At 33.9% G+C, this 23,469-nt stretch overlaps 1 protein-coding gene across 3 annotated transcripts; it reads left to right on the top strand.

Annotated features, from left to right (window-relative positions):
- The first annotated feature begins 1,704 nt into the window (after positions 1-1,704).
- On the top strand, positions 1,705-21,871 carry LOC143072604 (uncharacterized). Of its 3 annotated transcripts, XM_076247637.1 has the most exons (7): positions 1,705-1,848; positions 8,337-8,382; positions 17,665-17,841; positions 19,324-19,656; positions 20,311-20,393; positions 20,930-21,221; positions 21,548-21,871. In XM_076247637.1, exons 3-7 carry the CDS (start codon positions 17,667-17,669, stop codon positions 21,745-21,747), a joined length of 1,083 nt encoding a protein of 360 aa, XP_076103752.1. In that variant the 5' UTR covers positions 1,705-1,848; positions 8,337-8,382; positions 17,665-17,666; the 3' UTR covers positions 21,748-21,871. The 3 variants fall into 3 exon arrangements, with proteins under 3 accessions (XP_076103752.1, XP_076103753.1, XP_076103751.1); XM_076247638.1 differs by lacking the exon at positions 8,337-8,382; XM_076247636.1 differs by lacking the exons at positions 1,705-1,848; positions 8,337-8,382 and adding an exon at positions 17,219-17,438 and having other exon boundaries at positions 21,548-21,870.
- The last annotated feature ends 1,598 nt before the right edge of the window (positions 21,872-23,469 follow it).

Genomic DNA, 23,469 nt, shown 5'->3' with positions numbered 1-23,469 from the left:
TATTGTCCTGAAACAAGATAAATGTATGTTTTGGGCCTCCAAAATCAATCCCAACCTTCCTTTTGTGGTTATAAATATTGTGTTAACATTTTATTGATTTCCATTTACTTATACTAAAGTTATTATCCGGAAACCATCCATCTTTGGACGCCACTGAAGACGACAACATGATACCAATATACGACCACAAAAATTTTTGCAGTCATATAAAAACTTTTACCACAGAGTGAATGTAATGTTTCCTGGCAGCAAAACTTAAGACAATTTATAGGTAAATGGGGAAAAACAGGATTTTTTTTTAACAAAATTTACTTCTGGATACTATCATGATCACAAACAAGCTTCTGTCAAAGTTTGGTAGAAATCTAGGATAGTTTTAAAAAGTTTTTAAAATTTCAACAAGAGTGCACACCCTAAAATGTCTCGCCATCTTTACTAATCATTGATATTATGTTGACATTCCTAAGTATAAAGCTTTAGTACAACTGTCACATAAACTTAACTTTATCCAGGACAAGAGTGCACACGCTGAAATGTCTCGCCTTCTTTACTAATCATTGATGATAGTCCTAAATATAAAGCTTTATTACAACTGTCACATAAACTTAACCAAGAAAACTAAACATTGACCAAGGAACCATGAAAATGAGGTCAAGGTCAGATGAACCATGCCAGGCAGGAATGTACAGCTAACAATTCTTCCATACAACAAATATAGTTGACCTATTACTTATTGTTTAAGAAATACAGACCAAAACACAAAAACTGAACACTGAGTAATGAACTGTGAAAATGAGGTCAAGGTCAAAACTAATTTTCAAGCTGTTTCTCCAACTAATTTGAAAACTATTTTTTATTATCTGACAAATTTTAACATAGTTTCAAATACAATTGTAATCAGCAAATACTTACATCATCATTATCTGGCAACTAAAATGAAATCGTCTGCCTGTAGGTGTCAGGACTGAACTTTCATCTGGGCTCATCCATCTGTAATACAAAATAAAATTATTCTTATATGTATGAGAAAACAGTTATTAATTGAAATAAAAAATATACTTAAATCAAAGTAATATGAAGATATCCAAATTGACAATCAGAAGTTTTTCTTTCGTTCTGTTAGACTAAATTAGAGAAAAGATTTCCACTAAATTAGAGAAAAGATTTCCAAGCGCATGATACGCTGGACGCTTTTGAAGTATAAAGTTCCATAAGTCCTCAATGTTATAAATTTATAAAAAAAAAATAATTAAAGGAGGTTTAATTTAATAGGTAGAAACCCGTCACCAAATTTTCATGAAAACTGCTCAAAGCACTTGAGTTGTCTGAAAAACGGGAAAATCCCCAATTTTTTATGAATAAAATCTCATGACTTATAAAACACAAAATTTAAAATTTATAAAGATTGAAAGGGAGCTTACCTCAAAACATTTTAAAAATAATTAATTAGTTTTAATGCCAATTGGTTTTAGTATTTTGGAGTTATTGTTGGACAAGGTATACCATAATATGTCCCTTAAATGGGCGTATAAAAGTAAAAAGATGGGGTATGATGAGACAACTCTCCACAAGAGACCAAATGACACAGAAATTAACAACTATAAGACAGCCTGCGTGATGACAATATGTCTGGAGGATGTGGTATTTCAAAAAACCTTCTGATCATCACAAGCCAATGAAAAGTGTTCAGACCCTGCATGCAGCTAAAAGACATTAATAAAGATGAGTAAACAGTACAACGAGAATTCAAATGATCTAAAATAAAAGTTTTGACATTCATGCACAGCCCATAATTCACAATTTTCAGGAAGTGGTATTACAATGAAAGATGACCTTAATATCACTCAGGTAACAAACTTTTAGAAAACATGATATGCTGAAGGCCACAACAAATTAATTTCTAGTTCTTCTTACAATTATAAAAAAAAGGGGTAGTAAGAGAGCGAAAGTTTGTTGGGTTTTTTTTCTTCAAAATTTCATTACTTGGCAAGCTAAAGAATTTTTACTAGCAACCAACATTATTTTTGAAATATTAAAAAATTAAAATCTGAAAAATATTTTATGCCACCTACTAACCTCTCAAAGAGATAATGTTTAAGCAAGGGTTTTTAATCCACAGAGTTCTGAACTCTTTACACAATGCATCATATCTAACATTCATATTTTTTACCGCATGCAGTGATATTAATGCCCCACTCTGGCATGGGTTTTACTTTCAGTTTGAGAAAGCCCTATGGTGACCTGGTATTTCTAGTCCCCAGTCACCCAAAGGGGGGAGGGGGAAGAAAAATTTAATAGCAATCAGATCTTTATGTATATGGGATATACTGCTATGTTGAAGGCTATATTGTGTGTGAACTGTATTGGTTACATACCTCAACATATCTGGTCTCTGGTGAAAGTTTGTCTCATTGACAATCATACAAATTATTTTCAAAAGATTTTATTAGTACATTGTTCCGTTGGATTGAAGTGCTATTTCAATTACCACAAACACTTTCTTATCAATTTCCATGCTTTATAACTTTGCAATGATACTAAAAAATAAAAATTAAAGTTTGGAGGAAAGATAACTTGGTCAAGGTCAGATGAACCATGCCAGACAGACATGTACAGCTGACAATTCTTCCATACAACAAATATAGTTAATTGATCTATTGCTTATACATGAAGTTCATGAAAAACAGACAGAAACATAAAATCTTAACAATGAGCAATAAGCCATGAAAAAGAGGTCAAGGTCAGATGAACCATGCCAGGCAGCCATGTACAGCTAACAATTCTTCCATACAACAAATATAATTGACCTATTGCTTATAAGAAAAACAGATCAAAACCCAAAAACTTAACAATGAGCAATGAACTGTGAACATGAGGTCAAGGTCAAATAAAAAATGTGCAACTGACATATAGATCATAAAATATTTCCATACACCAAATATAGTTTACCAATTGCATATAGTATTAGAAAAAAAAAAGACCAAAACTCAAAAACTTAACTTTGACCACTGAACCACGAAAATGAGGTCAAGGTCATGACACCTGCCAGCCAGACATGTACACCTTACAATTATTCCATACACCAAATGTAGTAGACCTATAATTGCATTGCAAACAGTATAAGAAACTGAACTATGAAAATGATGTCAAGGTCAGATGTTACCTGCAGGCCTGAGTTGGACATGTTCACCTTAGTCCTTTCATACATTGAATGTACAACACCTATTGCTTATAGTATCTGAGATGTGGACTTGACCATCAAAACTTCACCTTGTTCACTGATCCATGAAATGAGGTCAAGGTCAAGTGAAAACTGTCTGACAGGCATGAGGACCTTGCAAGGTACTCACATACAATGTACCAAAAATAGTTATCCTATTACTAAGAGTCGCTCACCTTGGTCTATGTGAATATTAAACAAAGGAAGCAGATGGATTCATGACAAAATTGTGTTTTGGTGATGGTGATGTGTTTGTACATCTTACTTTACTGAACATTCTTGCTGCTTACAATTATCTCTATCTATAATGAACTAGGCCCAGTAGTTTCAGTGGAAAATGTTAGTAAAAATTTACAAATTTTATAAAAAATTGTTAAAAATTGACTATATAAAGGACAATAACTCCCTAGGGGGTCAATTGACCATTTCGTTAAAGTGTCTTATTTGTAAATCTTAACTTTGCTGAACATTATTGCTGTTTACAGTTTATCTCTATCTATAATAATATTCAAGATAATAACAAAAAACAGTAAAATTTCCTTAAAATTACCAATTCAGGGGAAGCAACCCATCAACGTATTGTCTAATTTATCTGAAAATTTTAGAGCAGATAGATCTTGACCTGATAAACAATTTTACCCCATGTCAGATTTGCTCTAAATGCTTTGGATTTTGAGTTATAAGCTAAAAACTGCATTTTACCCCTATGTTCTATTTTTAGCTGTGGCATCCATCTTGGTTGGATGGCTGGGTCACGCCACACATTTTTTAAACTACATACCCCAATGATGATTGTGGCCAAGTTTGGATTAATTTGGCCCAGTAGTTTCAGAGAAGAAGATTTTTGTAAAAGATTACTAAGATTTACGAAAAATGGTTAAAAATTGACTATAAAGGGCAATAACTCCTAAAGGGGTCAACTGACCATTTCGGTCATGTTGACTTATTTGTAAATCTTACTTTGCTGAACATTATTGCTGTTTACAGTTTATCTCTATCTATAATAATATTCAAGATAATAACAAAAAACAGAAAAATTTCCTTAAAATTACCAGCAACCCAACAACCGAATGCCCGATTCATCTGAAAATTTGAGGGCAGATAGATCTTGACCTGATAAACAATTTTACCCCGTCAGATTTGCTCTAAATGCTTTGGTTTTTGAGTTATAAGCCAAAAACTTCATTTTACCCCCTATGTTCTAAATTTTAGCCATGGCAGCCATCTTGGTTGGTTGGCTGGGTCACCGGACACATTTTTAAACTAGATACCCCAATGATGATTGTGGCCAAGTTTGGTTTAATTTGGCCTAGTAGTTTCAGAGGAGAAGATTTTTGTAAAGGTAACAATGACGGACGCCAGACGCAAAGTGATGGGAAAAGCTCACTTGGCCCTTTGGGCAAGGTGAGCTAATAATAAGAGATAATTTAACATTAGGCAAAAATCTTAACTTTTTATTACAGTAGTCACTGAATCATAAACATTAGGTCAAGGACATCGGACATGTGACTGACAGAAACTTCGTAACATGAAGTTAGCTAATGCCGACGCCGGATCGCTCACTATCCCTATGTTCAGTTTTCTGCAACAAAAGTTATAGGCTTGACAAAAACAAGAATGTGTCCAAAGTACATGAATTTGTACTATCAGTTTCCATGTTCAGTGGACCGTGAAATTGGGGTCAAAACTTTTAATTTTGCATTAAATATAATATCAAAGGGAACATGTGTACTTAGTTTCCAGTTGATTGGACTTCAACTTCATCAAAAACTACCTTGACCAAAAACTTTAACCTGAAGCGGGACAAATAGATAGATGAACGGATGGACAAACGAAAACGGGTGCACAGACAAGGAAACATAATGCCCTCTACTATTGAAGGTGGTGCATAAAAAAAAGTTAACAAATATAATAGTATCATTGTGGTACCATTCCAATGCATTGCACTGCCATCAAGACATTGAAAAATCTTCCAAATTATTCAGAGGCTTCAGTGCTTAATATTATAAAGTGCCTAATTGTGGTCTTCCACTAAGCACTTTAAACATATTGCATTATCAGTCTGATTAAAATTTTGATTTCATGAATTTGAAGACGCAGGTTTCTTTTATAAAAAAAAGTACTTTTTTCTATACAGAAATTTCAGCTGTATAAATGTGTTGACTCTATTATTAAAATTCAGGTGGTTTATGTTATCAGACAAGAGGAATTACTTTCGGGAAAAGTGTTTACTTTTGTGAAATATAAAATAATTTGAGTTTTAATAAGACAAGGATTTTTAATTTATTGGTTTATTGATAGGCTTAATTCTTTAAAATTTTCATACAGAAAATTCATTTTTTTTTTTATTTTCCATTTAAAACTTTCTGTCATGAAGTCATGTAAAATAAACTTATCTAGTTCTCCTGAAAAGTTATGTTTGTTGATGACCAATGCCTTGACATTTTAGTAATTAATGTTCCTTTTCATTAGTTCAATTTATAATTTCATAACTATAGCTTGCTTGACATTTTTAGACATGAGAAATCATAGGGAAAAAAAACATGCCAAGTTAATTTTATATTTCAAAATAATGCTTAGCTTACCTCACATATTGTGCATGTAGCACATATTCAGTGACCATAAAATATAATTTTGTTGTATCATTCATGTTTTTGGCAGGAACTACACACACTAACATACAGGTCTCCATCCCCAGGTGGAGATAACCCTTAAATTTGGGACTGTCCATCAGTCAATGGGGTGACATTTTACTAGCTGTTGAAGAAAAACTTTGATTTTTTTAACTTAAAAAGGGGAAAATTTTGGACATGTTTTGACCATATATTAATACCAGATAGATGTAAAGTTCTCAGTGGCGGATCCAGAACTTATCATAAAGGGGGGGGGGCTGCTGACTATCCTAAGGGGGCCCCGCTCCAGTCTTGCTTCAGTGAATCCCTATATAATCATATAATCAACCAAATTTTTCCAAAGAAAGGCCCCCCCCCATAGGACCCGCCTATGGTTCTTTGGGTAAAGTTTCTTCAGATAATATAAATATGTGCTCATTTGTACTAGTGGTTTTTACAAAAAAAAAATATTCTATATGACTTGAAGTGTACCCCTCATAATAGGGATAGTCATAACAATGATAGGTCCCAACCTGAGTTGTCAGTACAACAAAAATGATGGACTCAACTATACAATCCTGTAAAGCACTGAATATGGTTTATACTACATAATACTTTATAGACCTGTTTTTTTTATTTCTATTTATTTGTATGGCATGTTATTTCAACTCGATTTACATAAAAAAAAAAAAACACACACACACAGGCCGTGCGGGTCGAGTAGACCCACCAGGGAAAATATAGTAATGTAACAACTTAGTTCAAAGCAGATTACTGAATTATGAAAGTTGAATGTTAAATCTTCCTTCTGTCTTTTTATAAACTCGTTTTCGACATCCACCAAAATAAACTTGACATTCATTTTGTGCAACAATTCTATTACTTTTCCATTAATTTGTTAACATTTTATTATTAAAGAAAGAATACAATCTACCTTATGCAAGAGACTTTCCAACCAAAGTGATATTTATCCTAAGTGAACAGCCTGTTTCGTGTAACTAGTAATTCAAAATGAATTCCATGATAAAGTGTTCACAAATTAGAACAAAAGAACTATCCCGCCAAATCATAGTGCCCAATAAATAGCCGTGAGGCATTTTGTCCAATGAACCATGCAGCCTAAATACAGTATTGTGAAATATGTTCAAGTTAAAAACACAAGATTAACCTTTCTAAAGCCGTATGAAAAAGATACGCCAACTTCTGTTAGGTTTTTTTTTTTGCGATTTTTAGGTGCAAAGACACTAGAAAATAAGGATATTTTTTTCATCAGTATCAATTGTTTTCTAGTTTGCAGAACAACAGCATTTTGAACCATTCCAAGACTGTATTATAATTAAGGCTCTTAAGGGAGCTAGCATTTGAATTTTATGGGGGGCTAGGATGAAATTTTTAAAAAAATAGGCAGGACGAGTTTTGAGTAAAAAAAAAAGGCAGGACGAGACACTTGCAAAAAAAAAGTCAGGACTACAATTTACAATTTAGGTAATAAAAAGTCAGGATAAACTAAAAAAAAAAAAAAAAAAAAACAGGACCGAACAGAGTGAAAAATAAAAAGGCATGACAGAGATTACAGCTAAAAAAATGCAGGACAAAATTTTTCATCCTAGCATCCCCCCCCCCCAAAAATCAAATGGTAGCTCCCTAAATTGAGAAAAAAAAATGTTTTCAGTCCTGAAATGGTCAAGTAGGCTGTTCTCTGTTCCACAGAGTAGGAACAGAGTAGCAGCTGCAAATTTATAACTTTTCTTACCAAACTGTGCAGATTTTACATATGTTATATCCAGTATATTATTATATCTGAAAGAATATTTTAATTACAATCTTTTACGAGGGTGGTAAAGGGGGGCTGCTTGCACGAAAAAAACGTGAATAAGACATAATTTCACGTTGAACGTGAAATAATTTCTGTAATGAACGTTGCACGAAAAATAAATACTTTTATTTGAACCTTTTTGTGACTGCGTCACTGCCTTCTTGTATATATTAACTTTTTGTTTTACTTGATATTCCCGATTTAGTATACACATTTATGATATAATTGGTTTACGGCTTTTAAAAAGTATTTCTTGACGATCCCTGCCAAGGGTTTGAATTTTATTTGAAAAATACCGAGCACGCAAAATAAGACTTTGAAAATCACGATGCACGTAAAATTAAATAAGCAGAACACGTTGAACGAGGCACCCGTCTTGCACGACTGAACGTCAAATAAAAAAGTAAAAACGCGTTGAACGTGAAATAAAAAAAAACGTTGATCACGTTGCACGAAAATAACCCTTTACCACCCTCTTTTACATTTAATAGATCATGTAAACAGACAGGAACTAATTCATTTTAACTATATTAAAAGTTTCCATTACCATTGATATTTGTCTGTTAATATGCAGTGGATGCATCTTAACCTTTTCAAGCAACTGTTGATATGAGCTTGAATGGTCTTCGTACACAAACCTCAGTGCTCTTTCTTGCAGTTTTTATTTTGGGAATTTTTATTGTTACAGAATTGCCATGCCAAAAGATAGAACCCTCGGGAACCCCTTTATGAATGTAAGCCTAACTGCTAAGAATACTATTAATTTTAATTTGTTGTTTCCTGTTTGTGAAATAAGATTTAAGAAGTGAAATAGAATGAAAAAAGACACCCTATATATATGGTGATGATTTATTAAGCAGAATTTCATGTGGTAGACAATCAAAGACCTTCGAAAGGTCCCCTAGAACAGCAGCTATATACTGGTTGTTATTTAACGCTGCACGCTTACCTTCTAGCTGTCGTAACAGTGTGGTCTGACATCAATGGACAGGTCTAAAAGCACACAAATAAGCGGGATGAAAAATATTTTCCAAAAAATTACCAAGTTGAATTTCAAACACCTTTTCATAAATTTTAGAAAAAAAAATGGAAGAACGCTGACAGGCTTTTTATGTCTTTGTCAAGTTGGTTGTTGTTGGGGTTTTTTTTTTGCAGTGCTGCTACTTGAAACTGCTTGAGTCTATCAGGAAATACACCAGTTTCTAAAAATAGCTTGATCAATGTTGTTAATTGCGGCACGAGTAAAGGTTTACAATATTTCACTACGGTTTGTTTTGCCATGTCACTGTCTGTTTGTTTTCGACTTATAAGGTTGTGTTATGATACTAATCCCTTACTGGACGGAATGTGCTAAATTTACATACGATGAAGACATAATCTATCAATTCTTAAAATGCGCATTCAAACCACTGCCAACGTATATGTGTTCCGCCTAACAGAAGTTCAACTGGAAACTTTGTTATAAGCAGTGTCATTATACCTATTCCTGTTGGATCAAATATTCTATACTATTTATTCCGTTAGGAACATATACTGTAACATTTATTCCTGTAGAAATAATATTCCAGAAAATTTCTTCCTTTTGGAACTTATATTATGAAGGAACTTATATTCCGTGACACCACCAATACTATATATACCTATACAATACACTGAATGTGAGCAGCATAAGGTAACCACCAATACTATACATACCGTACAATACACTAAATGTGAGCAGCATAATGTATTGAAAAAAATGTTGAAAAATATCTTACATAGTCCGAATTATAATACTAATAAAACAACAATTGGCTGTAATTTCCTTATTTTGTCTATTGTTGAAAATTGAATAATTCCCCTTTAGATATCGTTTGGTTTTCTTTGTCGTTAAGTTGCTTTCTCCTTCACATACACTTACATGCATGTCATTTATGATTATGAATAGGAATGACAAACTACTATGTAGATCGATTCAATTAACTTTTTATCAAGATAAACTTTAATATGCATGATATCTAATTCTGGTTGAAAAAACATTATATGGAAAGTATGTATTAATGTTTGAACCCTACAAAACATGCACATGTATAAGCGTAAACAATTGATATAAAAAAAAAGATTTGGTATGAATGCAAATGAGACAACTCTTCACAAGAGACCAAAATTACGTAAATTAACAACTATGGGTCACCGTACGGCCTTCAACAATGAACAAAGCCCATAACGCATAGTCAACTATAAAAGGCCCCGAAATGACAATGTAAAACAATTCAAACGAGAAAACTAACAGCCTTAGTTATGTCCAGTAATTTATTATTTATTGATATTGGACATCAATTTAAGACGACTACAATCGACTAAAATCAATCGGGTGTAGTTTTGGCAATACATGCCGTCACATTGGACGTAGATTAGAGTATCAAAATATTGGACGTCGATTTGAGAATGTGACGTCGATGTGAGGAACGGACGTCGATTAGAGGCCGGACGTCGATCTGAGTCTAACATATATATACCATATAATACACTGAATGTGAGCAGCATAAGGTAACCACCAATACTATACATACCATACAATACACTGAATGTGAGCAGCATAAGGTAACCACTAATACTATATATACCATACAATTGTGAGCAGCATAAGGTAACCACCAATACTATACATACCATGCAATACACTGAATGTGAGCAGCATAAGGTAACCACCAGTACTATATATACCACACAATACACTGAATGTGAGCAGCATAAAGTAACCACCAATACTATACATACCATACAATACACTGAATGTGAGCAGCATAAGGTAACCACTAATACTATATATACCATACAATTGTGAGCAGCATAAGGTAACCACCAATACTATACATACCATGCAATACACTGAATGTGAGCAGCATAAGGTAACCACCAGTACTATATATACCATACAATACACTGAATGTGAGCAGCATAAGGTAACCACCAATACTATACATACCATGCAATACACTGAATGTGAGCAGCATAAGGTAACCACCAATACTATACATACCATACAATACACTGAATGTGAGCAGCATAAGGTAACCACTAATACTATATATACCATACAATTGTGAGCAGCATTAGGTAACCACCAATACTATACATACCATGCAATACACTGAATGTGAGCAGCATAAGGTAACCACCAATACTATACAAACCATACAATACACGGAATGTGACCAGCATAAGGTAACCATCAATACTATACATACCATACAATACACTGAATGTGAGCAGCATAAGGTAACCACCAATACTATACATACCATACAATACACTGAATGTGAACAGCATAAGGTAACCATCAATACTATACATACCATACAATACACTGAATGTGAGCAGCATAGGGTAACCACCAATACTATACATACCATACAATACACGGAATGTGACCAGCATAAGGTAACCATCAATACTATACATACCATACAATACACTGAATGTGAGCAGCATAAGGTAACCACCAATACTATACATACCATACCATACACGGAATGTGAGCAGCATAAGGTAACCACCAATACTATACATACAATACAATACACGGAATGTGAGCAGCATAAGGTAATCACCAATACTATATATACCATACAATACACTGAATGTGAGCAGCATAAGGTAACCACCAATACTATACATACAATACAATACACGGAATGTGAGCAGCATAAGGTAATCACCAATACTATATATACCATACAATACACTGAATGTGAGCAGCATAAGGTAACCACTAATACTATACATACTATACAATACACTGAATCTGAGCAGCATAAGGTAACCACCAATACTATACATACCGTACAATACACTGAATGTGAGCAGCATAAGGTAACCACCAATACTAAACATACCATATAATACACTGAATGTGAGCAGCATAAGGTAACCACTTATACTATACATACTATACAATACACGGAATGTGAGCAGCATAAGGTAACCACCAATACTATACATACCATACAATACACGGAATGTGAGCAGCATAAGGTAATCACCAATACTATATATACCATACAATACACTGAATGTGAGCAGCATAAGGTAACCACCAATACTATACATACAATACAATACACGGAATGTGAGCAGCATAAGGTAATCACCAATACTATATATACCATACAATACACTGAATGTGAGCAGCATAAGGTAACCACTAATACTATACATACTATACAATACACTGAATCTGAGCAGCATAAGGTAACCACCAATACTATACATACCGTACAATACACTGAATGTGAGCAGCATAAGGTAACCACCAATACTAAACATACCATATAATACACTGAATGTGAGCAGCATAAGGTAACCACTTATACTATACATACTATACAATACACGGAATGTGAGCAGCATAAGGTAACCACCAATACTATACATACCATACAATACACGGAATGTGAGCAGCATAAGGTAATCACCAATACTATATATACCATACAATACACTGAATGTGAGCAGCATAAGGTAACCACCAATAATATACATACCATACAATACACTGAATGTGAGCAGCATAAGGTAACCACCAATACTATACATACCATACAATACACTGAATGTGAGCAGCATATATAAGGTAACCACCAATACTATATATACTATACAATATTCTGAATGTGAGCAGCATAAGGTAACCACCAATACTATACATACCATACAATACACGGAATGTGAGCAGCATAAGGTAACCACCAATACTATACATACCATACAATACACGGAATGTGAGCAGCATAAGGTAACCACCAATACTATACATACCATACAATACACTGAATGTGAGCAGCATAAGGTAACCACCAATACTATATATACTATACAATACACTGAATGTGAGCAGCATAAGGTAACCACCAATACTATATATACCATACAATACACTGAATGTGAGCAGCATAAGGTAACCACCAATACTATACATACCATACAATACACTGAATGTGAGCAGCATAAGGTAACCACCAATACTATACATACCGTACAATACACTGAATGTGAGCAGCATAAAGTAACCACCAATACTATACATACCATATAATACACTGAATGTGAGCAGCATAAGGTAACCACTAATACTATATATACCATACAATTGTGAGCAGCATAAAGTAACCACCAATACTATACATACCATGCAATACACTGAATGTGAGCAGCATAAGGTAACCACCAATACTATACATACCATACAATACACTGAATGTGAGCAGCATAAGGTAACCACCAATACTATACATACTATACAATACACTGAATGTGAGCAGCATAAGGTAACCACCAATACTATACATACCGTACAATACACTGAATGTGAGCAGCATAAAGTAACCACCAATACTATACATACCATATAATACACTGAATGTGAGCAGCATAAGGTAACCACTAATACTATATATACCATACAATTGTGAGCAGCATAAAGTAACCACCAATACTATACATACCATGCAATACACTGAATGTGAGCAGCATAAGGTAACCACCAATACTATACATACCATACAATACACTGAATGTGAGCAGCATAAGGTAACCACCAATACTATACATACTATACAATACACTGAATGTGAGCAGCATAAGGTAACCACCAATACTATACATACCATACAATACACTGAATGTGAGCAGCATAAGGTAACCACCAATACTATACATACCATACAATACACTGAATGTGAGCAGCATAAGGTAATCACCAATACTATACATACCGTACAATACACTGAATGTGAGCAGCATAAAGTAACCACCAATACTATACATACCATATAATACACTGAATGTGAGCAGCATAAGGTAACCACTAATACTATATATACCATACAATTGTGAGCAGCATAAAGTAACCACCAATACTATACATACCATGCAATACACTGAATGTGAGCAGCATAAGGTAACCACCAATACTATACATACCATACAATACACTGAATGTGAGCAGCATAAGGTAACCACCAATACTATACATACTATACAATACACTGAATGTGAGCAGCATAAGGTAACCACCAATACTATACATACCATACAATACACTGAATGTGAGCAGCATAAGCTAACCACCAATACTATACATACCATACAATACACTGAATGTGAGCAGCATAAGGTAACCACTAATTCTATATATACCATGCAATTGTGAGCAGCATAAGGTAACCACCAATACTATACATACCATGCAATACACTGAATGTGAGCAGCATAAGGTAACCACCAATACTATACATACCATACAATACACTGAATGTGAGCAGCATAAGGTAACCACTAATACTATATATACCATACAATTGTGAGCAGCATTAGGTAACCACCAATACTATACATACCATGCAATACACTGAATGTGAGCAGCATAAGGTAACCACCAATACTATACAAACCATACAATACACGGAATGTGACCAGCATAAGGTAACCATCAATACTATACATACCATACAATACACTGAATGTGAGCAGCATAAGGTAACCACCAATACTATACATACCATACAATACACTGAATGTGAACAGCATAAGGTAACCATCAATACTATACATACCATACAATACACTGAATGTGAGCAGCATAGGGTAACCACCAATACTATACATACCATACAATACACGGAATGTGACCAGCATAAGGTAACCATCAATACTATACATACCATACAGTACACTGAATGTGAGCAGCATAAGGTAACCACCAATACTATACATACCATACCATACACGGAATGTGAGCAGCATAAGGTAACCACCAATACTATACATACAATACAATACACGGAATGTGAGCAGCATAAGGTAATCACCAATACTATATATACCATACAATACACTGAATGTGAGCAGCATAAGGTAACCACTAATACTATACATACTATACAATACACTGAATCTGAGCAGCATAAGGTAACCACCAATACTATGCATACCGTACAATACACTGAATGTGAGCAGCATAAGGTAACCACCAATACTAAACATACCATATAATACACTGAATGTGAGCAGCATAAGGTAACCACTTATACTATACATACTATACAATACACGGAATGTGAGCAGCATAAGGTAACCACCAATACTATACATACCATACAATACACGGAATGTGAGCAGCATAAGGTAATCACCAATACTATATATACCATACAATACACTGAATGTGAGCAACATAAGGTAACCACTAATACTATACATACCATACAATACACTGAATGTGAGCAGCATAAGGTAACCACCAATACTATACATACCATACAATACACTGAATGTGAGCAGCATATATAAGGTAACCACCAATACTATATATACTATACAATATTCTGAATGTGAGCAGCATAAGGTAACCACCAATACTATACATACCATACAATACACGGAATGTGAGGAGCATAAGGTAACCACCAATACTATACATACTATACAATACACTGAATGTGAGCAGCATAAGGTAACCACCAATACTATATATACTATACAATACACTGAATGTGAGCAGCATAAGGTAACCACCAATACTATATATACCATACAATACACTGAATGTGAGCAGCATAAGGTAACCACCAATACTATACATACCATACAATACACTGAATGTGAGCAGCATAAGGTAACCACCAATACTATACATACCGTACAATACACTGAATGTGAGCAGCATAAAGTAACCACCAATACTATACATACCATATAATACACTGAATGTGAGCAGCATAAGGTAACCACTAATACTATACATACTATACAGTACACTGAATCTGAGCAGCATAAGGTAACCACCAATACTATACATACCGTACAATACACTGAATGTGAGCAGCATAAGGTAACCACCAATACTAAACATACCATATAATACACTGAATGTGAGCAGCATAAGGTAACCACTTATACTATACATACTATACAATACACGGAATGTGAGCAGCATAAGGTAACCACTAATACTATATATACCATACAATTGTGAGCAGCATAAAGTAACCACCAATACTATACATACCATGCAATACACTGAATGTGAGCAGCATAAGGTAACCACCAATACTATACATACCATACAATACACTGAATGTGAGCAGCATAAGGTAACCACCAATACTATACATACTATACAATACACTGAATGTGAGCAGCATAAGGTAACCACCAATACTATACATACCATACAATACACTGAATGTGAGCAGCATAAGGTAACCACCAATACTATACATACCATACAATACACTGAATGTGAGCAGCATAAGGTAACCACCAATACTATACATACCATACAATACACTGAATGTGAGCAGCATAAGGTAACCACCAATACTATACATACCATACAATACACTGAATGTGAGCAGCATAAGAAACCAATACTATACATAACCAATACTATACATACCATACAATACACTGAATGTGAGCAGCATAAGGTAACCACCAATACTATACATACTATACAATACACTGAATGTGAGCAGCATAAGGTAACCACCAATACTATACATACCATACAATACACTGAATGTGAGCAGCATAAGGTAACCACCAATACTATACATACCATACAATACACTGAATGTGAGCAGCATAAGGTAACCACCAATACTATACATACCATACAATACACTGAATGTGAGCAGCATAAGGTAACCACCAATACTATACATACCATACAATACACTGAATGTGAGCAGCATAAGGTAACCACCAATACTATACATACCATACAATACACTGAATGTGAGCAGCATAAGAAAACTATTAAACATGGCGGCAATTTTTTTTTTTACATTAGAAAAACCCGTTTAGGTCGAATTCAACTACCAAACGTTCATGACCCACTTTCAAAACTTGATAAACCTCTACCATGCACCAATTAGCAATGCTGCTACCAATATTCATTTTTTAAGACGAATATATAACAGTTCATATGATAAAGTACCACACAGGAAATTAAAGAATGCGCAACATATACTCCATCAAAAACAGTGCTCATGAAAGGTAAGCAGGTCTTGTTCCGCTAGTGGCACTGTTCGCGTTAATCATTTGAAAAAAATCCATTTAAAAGTCTCATTCGTTGATGTCATAAAACAAGAATTGAGTTACTATAGTGGTCATCATTTTATTGTTGTTTATTGTTATGTCTTTGCTTAAACTAAAATTATGCTGTGAACATTAAACTCATGCAGTTATGATTGTCTGAAACATGCATGAAACATTTGCCACTGTACGTTAACATGATTGTCTGAAACATGCATGAAACATTTGCCACTGTACGTTAACATGATTGTCTGAAACATGCATGAAACATTTATCACTGTACGTTAACATGATTGTCAGAAATATGCATGAAACATTAGCCACTGTATGTTAAATGATTATCTGAAACATGCATGAAGCATTTGACACTGTACCAGTGTACGTTAACATGATTCAATGTCTGGAACATGCAAGAAACATTTGAGACTGTACGTTAACATGATTGTCTGAAACATGCATGAAACATTTGTCACTGTACGTTAACAACCAATAATAGATCAATGAATTAATGGACTGAAGCTTATACAAATGGAAATGGCTGCATTTGACCACTGTGACGATGACATTTATAAACGTCATAAACATATCCGATGGTAACGTTATCGTCGACTTGTCGCCGATACAACAAAGCCGGATAAATTTTAGCGCATTCTAATCATCGTTTTATTTCGAGTTCATCGGTAAATCGAAGTAAAAGGAAGAAAGTGTGGTGAGTATATATGTTTTTGGTACATTTTTCCTCTCGTACTCAGGGTTTCTGTCCTTGAATATGTACAATAGCCGGATATTTTTGGCTGCCGGGTTCCTATTTATAATAATTTTAAATCTGTTTTCCAATGCTGGTTTTTTAATTTTGTGTTGACCTTTCTTTTTTTTAACTACAACGAATTTATTTTAAAAAATTTCTAAAGATAATTATATTATTTTTTATACAGATATGGACATGTCAGCAAAGTTTAAGGATGACGAGCCGAATCAGCAGGCTGTGGTCAGGTTTTGTAGGGGCATTATAAGAGTAGCTCAGTTCGAGTTGGCACTTAAAAATTATGAGCAGTTAGAGGAAGCTATACAGGTTGCAGAAGCCAGAGAAGCAGAACTGGCAAAGGAATTAGGTAATGATTTAATTGAAATTCACTTATTTGCGCATGCCATTCAGTCCTGCATCTTGCTCTGTTGGTAGTGAAAACTTTATACTTTCTCTAACGTCTCAGTTTAATCATGTTATACACATTATAGACCATTTAACACATCTTTTTTGTGTGTGTATGTCCCTGGTACACGGCTTGTCTTTCATATCAATAACCAAATAAACAGCTGCGCCATGAGCGCATGATACGCCCTACGTCTTATGTGGAAGTCTTATGCAATAATCATAAATAGTTTATGAGAAAGTTTTAAGCAATAACCATATATTGTTTTAGAGACACGGCGGGACATGTGAAACCCCCCACCCTGGTTTTTTTTCACAAAAACTAAATATTACCAAAATAAAATTTTGAATCAAAACCAAAAAGTATACAGATCTTTACATTAATATATCAAAGAAGTGTGTAAAGTTTTAAGCAATATTCATAACTTATTTTTGAGATACGGCGCGACATGTAAAAAAAACTCCCCTGTTTTACAAAATACTCAATGACTCAAAAATAAAATTTTGAATAATCACCAAAAAGTATAAAGATCTTTAGATTAATAGAACAAAGAAGTATGTAAAGTTTTAAGCAATAATCATAAATCGTTTTTGAGATACGGCACAACATGTAAAAAAAAACCTCCCCCTTTTTTACAAAATACTAATAACTCAAAAATGAAATTTTGAATCATCACCAAAAAGTATTCAGATATTGAGATTAATATAACAAAGACATGTGTAAAGTTTTAAGCAATAATCATAAATAGTTTTTGAGATATGGCGCGACATGTAAAAAAACCCTCCCCCTTTTTTACAAAATACTCAATAACTCAAAAATGAAATTTTGAATCATCACCAAAAAGTATACAGATATTGAGATTAATATAACTAAGAAGTGTTTAAAGTTTTAAGTCATAATCAAGAATCGTTTTTGAGATACAGTGCGACATGTGAAAAAAACACACCCCTGTTTTAGTTATAAAGTGCTGTAACTCAAAAAGTATAAATCTTATTTTCACCAAAAAGTATACAGATCATTTGACCATCATAAGAAACAACTATATTAAGTTTCATGAAATTTGGATAAGTCGCTATCAAGTTACGGTGCGACATGTTTACGCCGGACAGACGGACAGACGGACAGACAGACAGACAGACAGACGGACGGACGGACGGACGAACACCGGACATTTGTATACCATAATACGTCCCGTCAAAATTTTAACGGGCGTATAAAAATGTAAATTTAACTGTATGCCTCATGTGGGGAAAATTTATAAATTCAATGATGCTTTCTCTTTAGCAAGCTAATGTTTTAAAAGCAAAGAAAATGGTGGATAGATGTTTGAAACCAAACAATTTTGCGTTTTCATTTTGTATTTTCCGCATTCCGCTTACAGTTATTGTTTGTTTGTTGTATGTACGCAATTTTTACAAAAGAAACTTTCTATTGTACTTAAAGGAAGGTACAGATATGGGGACAAGTTTGATGAAAAGGAAATGTCGATTTTTAGCAGAGAATTTTCTCCAGCGAAGCAAAGTGTTGCTGAATTCAAATTTACTCTTAATGAGTTTGAATGCATCGCAAGGGAAATAAAGGAATCGGAAGAAAAGGATAGAAGAGAAATACTTGAGGAAGAATTAAAGACAGAAACCGAGAGACATTCTACCGACACAACTGAAACATACAGTGAGATTGCAAGGACAAACTCAGATGAAATTGACACAGAGGCAGCTGAGATGATAGATTTAAGAGCATCAGTAGACCAGGACAGTACTTGCACTATAACACCAGGTATATTGATAACTACACGAAGCCAAACTAATTTTTCTCAATTGAATTCTTAAATCGGACTCTGTTTACTGTTAATTTCTATGATTTGCACTTCGTATTACTATTTCATTCTGTAAGTGTCGATCGTAAAGAAATTAGTGACACAATCAACTAAGTCAGAAAAACTGATAATCAATTTAAAAATTGATAGCATAACCTTAGACTGGTTCCTGTATCCTTTTATGGATTCACGATCTGTTGTATATTTTCTATAGGTAAAGTATTACAGCCGATTTCATTGACTGTGTAGGTAAAGGTAATATCTTTGGTTAGCTTGCTTACTAGCTAGCCTAGTCCTACAGACAGATAGATTGGTTATCTGTAGGACTAGTCTATTCTAATGGAAGGTAGTTTACCTAACCTTATAATGACTTCACGGTTCAGTAAGCAAGCAAGCTAACCAAAGATATGACCTTTAGCTACACACTCAATGAAATCGGCTTTAATCGATATATAAATATGACAGTTGTGTTGTAGCTTCAGTAGTGGTTGTAGTAGCAGTATTATTATAGTAGTAATAGTATTTTGGGGTCTTTTTCTGAACATATATTTTAATTTACCCTTTCAGACTATAATATTTAATAAACATTTTATAATGAGTTTTTTATTTTTAAGGTTCGTTGATTCCAAAAAGGAGTGGGAAAATAATTGCAGTGAACCCCTTCATTACGAGGAATTTCATCAATTTCAAATACCGGGTAAGTGACACTAAACCTTAGTACACTCTTATCAACAATAACACTGAATAAGAATTTACTGCAAAATGCCTTGGGTGTGTAGGTAAAGGTTTTATCTTTGGTTGCTAGCTGAACTGGGATTAGGTATACTACCCTCCGTTAAGAGTAGACTAGGTCAACAAATAACAAAACTATCTGTCTGACCACAACTATCGGATACCTAACACTGATCGAGAGCTAGGATTCTAGAAAACACTTTTTGTATAACTCTCATATTGTACACCTATACAGACACAGACAAATAAATAGCAGGATAAATATGTTAGAGATATTCAGAAATTAAGTTGGTGACAACACCGGCGAAACTTTAAATTGCATTTGTTCGAATATTACACAAGAAACGTTGGTTTATTTCCCCAATAGAATCTTACTTTCGGAACATTCTAGTAAATGAAATCCATAATAGATAAGATTTTGACAATTCAAACGTTAGAATTAAGACGAATAAAGGTACGCTGTACATTACAACGTGTGACTATAACATTCTTTCATTTCAGGAAACAATTCAGCCAAGTATATCACAAAAACAAAATGAACAGATTGAAAAAGGAGAAACTCTTAAGACGAAAAAGGAAACCAAATTGGAGAAGAAAAGGGTAAAGGAAGAAGAAATGGTCTTTAAGAAATACTTAAAGATAGCCAATAGGAGGATGAAAAAATACAAAAAGGAAAGCAAGAGACAGCTGGAAAAAGAAGAGAAGGAAAACAAAAAGAAACTGAAAAAGGAACAAAAGGAACGAGCAAGAATTGAAAAGAACGAAATGAAAGATAGAAAGAAATTAGAGAAAGGTATTTTCTGCAACCTACTAATTATCATACTTCGATTGTTTTCTGATATGGTTATTCGGAAAACAAAAAGAAACTGAAAAAGAAACAAAGAGACTGAAAAAGAAACAAAAAGAAACTGAAAAAGAAAGAATTGAATAAAAGAACGAAATGAAAGATCAAAATATTAACTTATTTTTAGATATATTTTTCTTTCTGGTCTTATCAAGTTCTATCAATATAGTACTAATTCGAGAATAACATATCAGTTTTTAATACTGTATAGGTATCAAATCTTACACACTCCCTTAGATTGATGTCTTTTTTAAATCTATATTTATCTTATTCAGAAATGAAGAATAAAGAAGGATCAAAAGTGAAAAACGACAGTCACGTGATAAAAATGCCGGTAGTTCTTGAACACATGGACAAGAGTGATAAAGATTTCAAAGATGATGGAAAAGGAAATATAAACAACGAAAAAAAGAAAAACACAATAGGCAAAAGATTACAGGATTTATTTAGATCTTTGATATGTTCAAAGAAGTGATGTAGACACTTTTAAAGAATTTGTTATTTTAAATTTTTAGTTATATGTCATTTTTACTTCCATACATACTGCAAAGTTGTTATTTTTCTCCATATCTAAACCCATTTTAAGTTGCATTAACATTTTTCATAAATTTGTACTTTCATTTTTTTTTTAACTTCAGTTGCAAATAACAAGTATCTGTCTTTGATCTCAATACTAGTATTGCTTTTAATTTATGAAAATAATAAAAAAAAAAAATAAAAAAATTATTAAATTTTTTTTTTCTTTTCAAGTCGTGTCCAATATAGTTTCCATATATTAATCAAAATTTACAGCCTAATACAGCACTGGTAAACTTCATATCAATATTAATATTGCTATATCTACCGAGTTCTGCATATGTAAGAGAGGCAACAGGTAACAAACGATGTTCAGACGCACATGTCGAAAATGAACTTCTTAGATGCATGATTTTTTTTATTAGTTGTTAATGGCGTTGAACAAGCTGTCAGTTAACTGCAAGTACTTTCAGATCTGTTCCTAGTGTCTTTTTGTTGTTGGGATGTATAAGTACCCGGCCACGTTCACTTGTATTTTTGGCCATCTGATGAGTTAAGCCTTTTTCAACTGATTTTTATAGTTCGTTATTATTTTGTACTGTTATACCGCTGTCCCAGGTAAGGGGGAGAAGTGGGATACTACTAACATGTTCAACCCCGCCACATTATTTATGTATGTGCCTGTCCCAAGTCAGGAGCCTGTAATTCAGTGGATGTCGTTTGTTCATGTGTTACATATTTGTTTCTCTTTCATTTCTTTTATATAAATAAGGCCGTTAGTTTTCTCGTTTGAATTGTTTTACATTGTCATTTCGGGGCCTTTTATAGATGACTATGCGATATGGGCTTTGCTCATTGTTGAAGGCTGTACGGTGACCTATAGGTGTTAATTTTTGTGTTCGGTCTCTTTCGAAGAGTTGTCTCATTGACAATCATACCACATTTTCTTTTTTTTATATTAACAAAAAAAAAACGAAAACAATCAAGACAAACATCGGCATACAAACACAACACACAAGACAGAGAAAACTAAAGAACGAGAAACATGAACCCCCATAAAAAACAAGGTGATGACAGGTGCTCTGGAAGAATAGCAGGTACTGCTTCACATGTGGCGCCGTCTTGGTGCTCATACTTTGCCAGTGAAGTTCAATTCGGTAAGTCACATTCGGAAGAGAAGCACTGGATTGTAATTACGACAACTGGAACATATTTGTCGTCATCTATGAAACAGATATTCCATAAGGTCAAACAACTCTCGATGGCATCCTTAAAGATTTTTGAAGTATTATTATGGATTTCAACTTCACCACTTGGAATTCATGGTTTAGCTTCATTGTAAGCAGCAACCCTATTTAAAGGAATGGCTTAACCTTGTTTTAAAGCTAGCTAAACCTGGCAATTGTATAATAGATGTTAATGTTCTGTTCTATTACCAAATTGGGTGAGCATGCAACTCAAACAGACTTGACGTAAAAATGAGAATGAAAATGGGAAATATGTTAAAGAGACAGCAACCTGACCAAACAGCAGACAACACCCGAAGGCCACCAATGGGCCTTCAACGCTAAGAGATTATCACTCACACGGAGGTGGTCCTCATCTGGCTCTTACATAAAATTGTGTACTAGCTTAGTGAAAATGGACGTCACTTAAACTTAAAAAAATATATTAATGAACT

The sequence above is a fragment of the Mytilus galloprovincialis genome, chromosome 4, assembly GCF_965363235.1.
Source record: "Mytilus galloprovincialis chromosome 4, xbMytGall1.hap1.1, whole genome shotgun sequence".
Classification (NCBI taxonomy): Eukaryota; Metazoa; Mollusca; class Bivalvia; order Mytilida; family Mytilidae; genus Mytilus; species Mytilus galloprovincialis.
This window is presented reverse-complemented; position numbering and strand designations above follow the sequence as displayed.